Here is an 8,783-nt window from a genome sequence, read left to right as displayed (position 1 = left end):
TCACCGGCGAGGGCTCGTTGATGATGAGGGCGCCGCTGCGAGCCCGACACCCGAGCGGTGTTTCCTCTGGCTCGGGCTTGACGGGGTGGAGGACCGGCGAGCCCGACGATGAGGACGACCCCGGCTCCATTGGCCACGACATCCAGGAACTGCCGCGGCGGCGAGAAAAGGAGGACCGCGTTGGGTACTCCAGCCGCGGCACATTGCCGGTCTTGATATGGTCGAGGACGGCGTCGAGTGTGCGGCCGGGGACGCCCCACCACTCGCGCCGACCTTCGGAGTTGAGGCGTCCGCGGGGGATGATGTCATTGACGGAGGTGATTTGCTCCTCGCGGCGGCGCTCGAAGTACAACGTCCACAACGTTTTGCTGTCAGGCGCGTACCTCGGCTTGTTCCGCTCCTCCTCCGTCAGCGAGGAGCGGATGCGGGCGATCTCCGCCCGCCGTACCGCCCCTTCGGGCACCGGCGGCGCCGGGACGCCGCCGGCGCTCAGTGTCCACGAACCCGGCACGCGCATGTCGGGGGGCACCGGGTACTCGGCCTCGTACAGAAGGCACGCATCCGGCTCCTGGAGGTGTCGGCGGCCGAAACCGTTCGCCGTTGCGCCGTCGCCTGGGTATCTCTCCACCATGGTTTCGCTCGTCGGAGGGCAGGGGAGTGGTGGGAGAGCTCGCCGGCGGGAAGAAGGCTTTCGTGGGAGGGAGAGGGGGATGTTGTGGAGATCACCGGTGGGGAGACGGCGCCTTTTATAGCCGAAGCGGGGTGGGGGGGCATGCGGGCGGAGGCGTGGCGCATGCGGGCGGGACGCGCGTCGGCGGCGTCTTCACTGCGTCGCCCGTGAGGCATCAATGGAGGCTGACCGGCGCGGCAGCCTTCACATTGATTCTTGCAGGAACCGAGGCGATGAGGTCGACGAAGAGGCCGTCTCGCTGACTCGGCAGGCCCGCGGCTGTTTCGCGGCAAAACACTCGCCCCGGCACCCCCGGGTGCCGCCGGGCGCCCCCCGACGCGTCGGGTTCGGTCTGGGTGCGCCGACGCTGATTTCGGTCCAAGCCGATGCAAAACAGGATCCTGGGAACGCGGCTGGACTGTTTTTTGGCGTCCGCGCAAAAAAATCGCCTGGGAAGGCAGTTCTGATGGCGCGGCTGGAGATGCTTTAATGCGCGGGAGAGAAAAGGTATCGGAATCTGAAATCATACCAGAGAGACCTGACCGGACGACAAAGTGACGGTGGGCACCCGTGCGATGCCTACTCGTACACGGTGACGGTGGACACACCGCGTCAGGTTTCCGCGTGGCCACGGTCAAACAACGCGGCACCAGAGTTTACAGATGAAGCTGGGCAGCAGTAGGCTGAATCGTACACAATGTGACATGCATGCAGTACTAACATGTCACGAGACTCTGGGTCAGCTTTGCAGGACAGGTGATGCCCCGTGGCGCATGTGGCAAGACCAATGTTTTGAACCCTTTGCACGCGAGCAACCCCATGAAGTTTTGTTTCACTCTCATCATCACGGTATTGTTAGGTCAACTCCAGCGCGCGATCCCATTCTGTTCGGGTGCGTCTGTTTGGGGTAGAACGCGCGAATAGCACGGCCCAACACGCGGCTCTAAACGGACAAATGTCCGGATTTCGTCCGTTTTCGATCCATCCCCGTTACAAACTTGCGTCGAGTTTGGGGTGAAACGGACATCGCGCAGACGGGCTCGACGCACGCCCTTGTCTCCCCGTGGCCCGCCTGTCGGGGACACTGGCAGTCCCTTCGCTTCAAACGCGTCCACCCCCTCTCCCCGCCCCACCCCGCCGCCGACGCCGCCACTATTCTCCGTCCGCCTTCTTACTGCGCACCCCCGGCCGTCCATACCAAACCACGTCTCGACATGGCTGCCACCATGCCCGCGCGTTCGCCGTAGTTTTGACCGTCGATTGGAGGAGATTTGGCCGTCGCCGTCGTAGCCGGTGGCACTGGGGATTCGACCGCCAGCGACGTACCATGGCGGCCACGGCAGCTTCCGACGAGTGCTCCAGAGCGGCCAGTAGCCGGCCGCCAGCTACATTGGCAACCAATAGATGTATTGGTTCATTCAAGACAAGTTCGATATGGCTGTAAAACTATTTTATTTAGAGACAATTTTGATGGGTTGTAAAACTATTTTTATTTGGACGTGCAAACTTGTTTTGGACATTGAAATATGATCCTATACACACACACACGTTTTCGACATGGCTCAGTCACTGGAAGCCATGGGTTCTATGATCATATACACACACACACACGTTTTCGCTAATTTTTTACTGATTTGTTTTCTAAATTTTGTTGTTGCCTTTCATTTCTTTACGTTGCGCGTTGCACATTTTTGAACTAGGGTCGGCCAGTCATGCTGGCTAGGTCCGCCGTGCCAACTGTAAAATGGACCGGCCCAAGTCACTTATCCCCTGTGCGAACCATCGACAGTTTGCCGCAAAAAGCGGCAAATAGGAGGTCCCCTGGATTGAGGAGGGGAGTCACGAACAGGCTTGTCACGCTGTTTTTTTGTTGATTTTTTACAGCGCCAACCGTAAAACGGGCCGGCCCAAGTCACTTATCCCCTGTGCGAACCATCGACAGTTTGCCGCAAAAAGCGGCAAATATGAGGTCCCCAGGATTGAGGAGGGGAGCCAAGAACAGGCTTGTCACGGTGGTAATTAACTTGTGGGCTTTCGGGCATTGCATTGAGCGTTGCTTTCTAAGTTGATGGGGTCAGCCCATATTTTTTATTGGAGTCAAAGCGTCTATGTATCTGTATACTATAGGCGGCTAGAAAAGTTCGTTGGGTTCAGCTGAACCCAACACCAATACGCTAGCTCCGCCCCTGGCATCAACCTTTTCCTCTTCAAGGAAAAAACCAACGCAAGTACAAGAAGTAGCATTGGTGTAGATGGCGGTGATGTGTTGATGAAGTGGAAAGGGAGAGCGATACGTCCATCACTCCGGCTATGGTTAGCCATATCCCTCTGCCGTGTAGATGTCCAATGATGAAGATGTCGATGGCATTCGCCTCGTCCGTGCCTGGCCTAGTTATGTCGGCCTTCTCGGTGTCCGACTGGATGACTTGACATTGCCTCGTCGGCATATCAAGTGGTAGTTTCCTTCATCGGAAAAAGACATGTCGGTGGAGTATAGATTTTCCTCGCCGGCACTAGAGCGATGATGTGGATGTGAGTCGACAGTGGCGGAGACAGGCCTGGGGCAGCTAGGGCTATAGCCCCAGGCCTAGCAACAACTCCCCTTATAATTCCTTCATACGAAGTATAGAAAGTCACAGAAATTTAGCACTCAACATAGCATAGCCCCAGGCTTAACCTGCTGCTAGCTCCGCCACTGTGAGTCGATGTAGATGTTGGAGTAGGCTTGGGCGGTATCACCCACTCGTCAAAATGTGTTGGTGTGGCCAATGGCCTGATCGAGCCGAAAGTCGGTGCAGACAATGCCCATCGATGGGCCGTGTCAGCAGAAATGTAGGCGGCGCCCTATCTCGGACGAGCCACGTGCCAGGCGGTGTGGATGTCCACCTTCTGACCTCCACTTTGGTGGCGCGTAGACCAAACCTCACTTGGGGCAAGATCCATGTCAACGGTTGTGTAGACCGAGCCCCACTTAGCGCAGGCTCCTTGTCGACGCCGGCATAGAACGAGCTCCGCTCGGGGCAAGCCAATGTCGATGCTGGTGGTAGACGGTGCTCCGCTTGGGGCAAGCTCCATGTCGATGGTGGTTGACAGCACCCCGCCTCGGGCGAGCTTCCAGATGGAATAGAAGATTCCCGACTTTAGGTGAGCTCCTTATCGACCATGGTCCAAGAAGCATGCCGGCCCTCAGGCTTGCTCCGAGGCCATGTAGAAGGCACCCGCCTTTAGGAAAGCTCCGTGATGGGGGTGGTGTAGATGTCTCCTCGCCTTGGATGAGCTCCGTGTGAGCCGAGGTGTAAACGGAACCCAGCCTCGACAAACTCTATAATAGGGGCAAGCTGGACGACTAGCATGTCGAAGCGGCCCAGAGCGCCACCTCCGGTGCTAACGAAATCGCCGCCTCTAGCCGCGAACGGGATGATGTCTCCGCCGCCGGTTACCACAAGGCATGCTGACATGTCAAACGACGCACCGCTGACAGTGCGTCGAACGGCACGTGTCGCCGAGTCTCAGTGGGCCCATCACGCCTGCATGGACCGGCGAAATGGCAGCGAGCGAAGCTTTGCAATGCTGCGAAGCCTTGCCCAGGCAGCACCGATGGTGTCATCTTCGTCTTCGGTTGAGCCCGATGCGAGTGAGTAGCTAGGTATTGTGCCTAGTGTGCGCCGAGTGAGTTGAACGACATGTGTCGTCGAGTCCCGTTCATGATGATGTTGCCGACGGAATAGACGACGGAGGGTGCAGCGGGGACCGCGCATGGACGGCAGCCCGAGTACGTTGTCTTCTCACGTGGAGGATGCATCGGGGATTGCGCATGAGCGACAACCCAGTTATATGTCAGTCATCGACCTCACGGGAGTCGTCGCCGGTGGTGATTCCAACATGAAGGTATTGCCGGGGGCTGTACATGAATGGCAACCATGGCGCGTTGTCACTGGTGGTGAGTCCAGCACGAAGGAATAACCGGGTTTGCGAGTGAACAGTAACTCTGGCGGGGGCACCACTGCCACTTGAGGTCGCTTCTCTGCTAAGCTTAGCTAGCTTAGCTGCCCCATGTAACTTACTAACTAATGCAACCTGGGCTACTACTGACTACATCGTACACCGGGTCATTTTCTTTGTATGAGTAGGTGCGTGAGTGAGCAAGAGATTTATTAGTATATCCGGGATTGGATGTTAAGTGCCACAACTTGAAGATGCTCCTGATTTTAAATCTGCAAAAGGTCGTCTCTTGTCTTGCTCTCTGCCATATAGTTGGTAGCTAGCTCACCAGCCCCTTGCAACTAACAAATGACGCCTTCACTAAGTAGTTAGTGGGGTTTGGGTGGGGGGCTTTGCGTGTGAGGAAGAGAGAGCGGACATGAATGAGCGAGGGAGTTCGAGGCCGAGGGGGCGCTTTTTATTGGCTTGCCTGGGGTGTCGGCGCCATGGCTCCGCTGCGTGCGAGTTGGAGACAGGCAGGGCCTTTACCGGCCTATGCCGCAGCTAGGACGATGCTTGGGGCCAAGCGTTCTGTGTCGGCCGGGAGCTACGCAACAACTGTGTAGCACGAGCACATAGTGCCAGTGGCCATGGCCGTGCTCCGTGCATGGGCTGGGCAAGGGGGGCGGCGCTGCGTGGTTTGGCAAGAGTATGCAAGTTTCTGAAATGGGCAGGAGTGAGAAACTTTAAGTGCTTGGGGTGAGTGATAGTTTGTGCAAGGGTTTTTATTTAGCTTATTGAATTGCTATGTCCAAGAAGAGCTAATTCAGAAAAATCCAAAGCAGAAGTAGAAGAGCCAACTTGAAAATGAAGAAAAACAAAGGGGGCTAAAAACCAGGGTATTACAAACTGTTCTCATATTCTCCTTTATTTTCTAGTTTTGCATCAAACCACTAAACGTTAAGTGTGTGACCATACAAGTTCAGTAATATGTAGACATGACCCGGAAAACCTTCCGGTCAATAATCAATAGCTGGATCACGACACCAATACTGATTCCCACATGCACAATATTAAGAAACCCAGGCGAGACTTTTATTGCGTATACATTTCCATTTGGTTCATGATAGCTAATAAACCCAGGCCACACTTTTATCAGTATCCTTGCGAAGCAACAACTTGATCGCAATACCAGGTTATCCTTGTTACCGGTTTTGTTTTTTTCTTTCATTTCCTTATTCGGGACCCCATGATCATGTCACGTTGTTACTCATTTTATAAAATGATTTACGGATTGGAAAGTGATGTGTTATTCATGTTGTATTTGTACTATTATGAACTACTTGTGCAATCTCTGAGTTTATTTTTTGGGAGGCTGAAATGATGGGTTTGAGCAATGGTGTTGGATGTTTCTTTTGGGTGTTGGATTATTGATATGTACAACCATAAGGATAAGTGTCGCATTAGATGAAGTATGGGAAGTGTAATTGCTATGTATATTCTCTATTAAAACATGGGATATACTACCATTGTTATGTGACTGAGGGCAAGTTATAGATGTTACCGGGTTGAGATATACATTCTCTATTACCGGGTTAGGCAGGCGGGGCATGCAGCACGCCACACTTCCTATCTAGTTGAGATAAGAGCCTGGTACATGAAATAATCCGAGTACACAAAGGTTACCCCATCAGAATAAGGAATTTGACAGCACTACTGACGACAACGAAACAAATTATAATTGTTATGATAGCAAATTAAAAGTTGTACTTGTATGCAGAACATATTTTAGGGGAACAAATTACACAAATGACGTGTGGAGTGTGGCCGGGAAAACTGTCAGATGAGCTTGCTTGCGGAAGCGCTGGTAGTCTCCTGTTTCATAAGGGTGACGGCGCTCTCGAATTGCGCCCAGCGCTGGTCCAGGGTGCCATTGTACCCAATGGACATGCGGATGAGGCCCGGGGAGATGCCGGCGCGGGCGCGGTCGTCGGGCGCCATCTCACTGCTGGTGCTGTTCCCGGAGCAAGACATGAGCGTCTGGTAGTAGCCGAGGCTGACGGCCATGAGGCCGAAGTGGGTGGTGTTCTGGAGGTGGTACATGAGGCTATTGGCCCGCTCTTCGGTGCCCATGTCCACGCACAGCATCCCGCCGGCGCCGTAACACGGGTTGCCCATGGCGGATAGCCGGTCGTGGTGTGGGTGGTCCGGAAGGCCAGGGTACGTAACCTGGAGGCCCAGGAGGCGCATCCGGGTGGCGAACTCGGCGGCGCGGCGCGAGTGCTCCTGCATTCGTAGCGGCAGGTGAGGAAGACGCCCGGCAAGCTCGGACGCCACCTTTGCGTTCATTGTGGGGCCCAGGAGCATCAGTGCACCGTCCTGCAGGTCCATCATCGCTTTCACCAGGCTCGCCGGACCGCAGATCGCACCTGGAATTCAACTCCGTCAATAGCTTCACTAGTCCTCACCATGGTTTTCAATTTCTGTTTCAGAACAATTCCAACACCAACCGAGATCACCGAAATTCAGTGAATTTCAGTGATTTCAGTTTCCGTTTCAGCCAAATGACCAAAATATTTAGTTGAATTCAATTAACAATTTTGAAATATGAAAAAAATATTTTGAAAAATATTTGAATTCCTATGTTGTAGTGAAATTGCTGAAATATTTTGGCTGAAACGTAATATTTTAGTGTCTACTGAAATTACTGAAATTCAGTGAATTTCAGCGAAACCTCACTGAAAGTAAAAACCATGATCATCACGTACAGTATATTAGTTACTTTAGCTACACTCTAAGGTGAAGCCTATGTTTACTAAGGTGTACGCTTGTATTGCATGCATATTACTATAATTGTATGACTTTGAGATCGAGTACGGGATGGGCATGGATCCATCCTTACCGGCGATTATATCGGCGCATCCGCTGATGAACTTTGACATGCTGTGGACGACGACGTCAGCGCCTAGCCGCGCGGGCGAGACGACGACTGGGGTGAAGGTGTTGTCCACCACCAGCTTGGCCCCGGCCTCGCACGCCAAACGCGCCAACATCGGGATGTCGGCAACGGCAAGTGTTGGGTTCGACATAGTCTCCACGAACACCACCCGCGTCTCCCCTGGCTTCATGGCCGAGCGTACGGCCTCCTCGTCGTCCATGTCCACGAACGTCGTGTGCACGCCAGAGGTGCGCGGCAGGAATTGGGACAGCAGGGCATGGGTTCCTCCGTACAAACACCGCGATGCCACCACGTGCCCGCCAGCGCCCACCAGCTGCATCAGCACGGACGAGATGGCCGACATGCCGGACGCCGTGCAGTAGGCGGCCTCGGTCCCCTCCAAGGCCGCCATCTGCCGCCCCAGAGCTAGCACCGTCGGATTGAAGTGGCGGCTGTAGATGTACAGTTGGTCGCGTTCCGGGCCTAGCTCCCCTGTGAAGAGCCGGCGCAGGATCTCCGGCTCCATGACTGTGAACGTGGCTGAGGCCTCAATGGACATGTTCACGCCGCCATACTCGCCGAACTCGTGACGCGCCACGGCTAGACCCACCGCCGGGTCCGACTCGGACTCCCCGTGACGGGCCTTGCGTGCCTTGTCGTTGCCATCGACGAAGCTGGCCTTTGGTGATGGTGGCCGCTTGAGGAGGGCGAGGGGCTGTGCCGTAGCGAGAACGTGAGCCATTGGGAGTTGGGGATGGATGTGTTTGCAGTTTGTAAATCTGACCCTACGTGTTCAGGGTTACGGCCGGCCGGTGTATATTTGTAGGAGGGCACGGTGATCATCACCAATTCACCATCTGCCAGGGAGTTGGTGAACCGTACACCTACGTCAATAACACGTGCTATTGCAAGCTACGCATGCATGCATCACTATTTAGACAGTCTTGCTAAGTCTTACTATGAGTTTGATGCTGTATTCATGAGATCATCCATTGAGATCCATGTAAATTTTTGTTTGCAGATTTTCGTTTTTATTTCTTACTAGCAAAAGAACCCATGCAACGGGCAAAACAAAAAGAAGAAAGAAACACCCATTCTAACCCAATAAATTAAATAAGTGGCATTGCAATAATTTATATATCAGAAAATGTGTAATCAAAAGGATAATTTATAACCCCTAGAAAAAGGGATAATTTATAAGGTAGGACACGAAACACATTTTTTTGAGTCCGCCCTGTGTGCCCTAACTTGTGT

At 53.9% G+C, this 8,783-nt stretch overlaps 1 protein-coding gene across 1 annotated transcript; it reads right to left on the bottom strand.

The window, feature by feature from the left end:
* Positions 1-6,425: 6,425 nt before the first annotated feature.
* Positions 6,426-8,271, bottom strand: LOC123135275 (methionine gamma-lyase-like). Its single transcript, XM_044554329.1, has 2 exons — positions 7,494-8,271; positions 6,426-7,020 (listed from the first exon to the last, which is right to left on the bottom strand). The coding sequence occupies exons 1-2, from the start codon at positions 8,269-8,271 to the stop codon at positions 6,431-6,433; spliced, it is 1,368 nt and encodes a 455-aa protein (XP_044410264.1). The 3' UTR covers positions 6,426-6,430.
* Between the last annotated feature and the right edge of the window lie 512 nt (positions 8,272-8,783).

Source organism: Triticum aestivum, chromosome 6B (genome assembly GCF_018294505.1).
Source record: "Triticum aestivum cultivar Chinese Spring chromosome 6B, IWGSC CS RefSeq v2.1, whole genome shotgun sequence".
In the NCBI taxonomy this organism is placed as follows: domain Eukaryota; kingdom Viridiplantae; phylum Streptophyta; class Magnoliopsida; order Poales; family Poaceae; genus Triticum; species Triticum aestivum.
Note: the sequence above shows the minus strand (reverse complement) of the source record. Positions and strands in the feature narration are given on the sequence as shown.

Bases quoted from the DNA above. Each gene is read 5' to 3' on its own strand.
- LOC123135275 (XM_044554329.1), bottom strand. From the start codon at position 8,271: ATGGCTCACGTTCTCGCTACGGCACAGCCCCTCGCCCTCCTCAAGCGG. The intron at 7,021-7,493 runs GTAAGGATGGAT...GTTGAATTCCAG, and splicing joins ATGCGCCGATATAATCGCCG to GTGCGATCTGCGGTCCGGCG.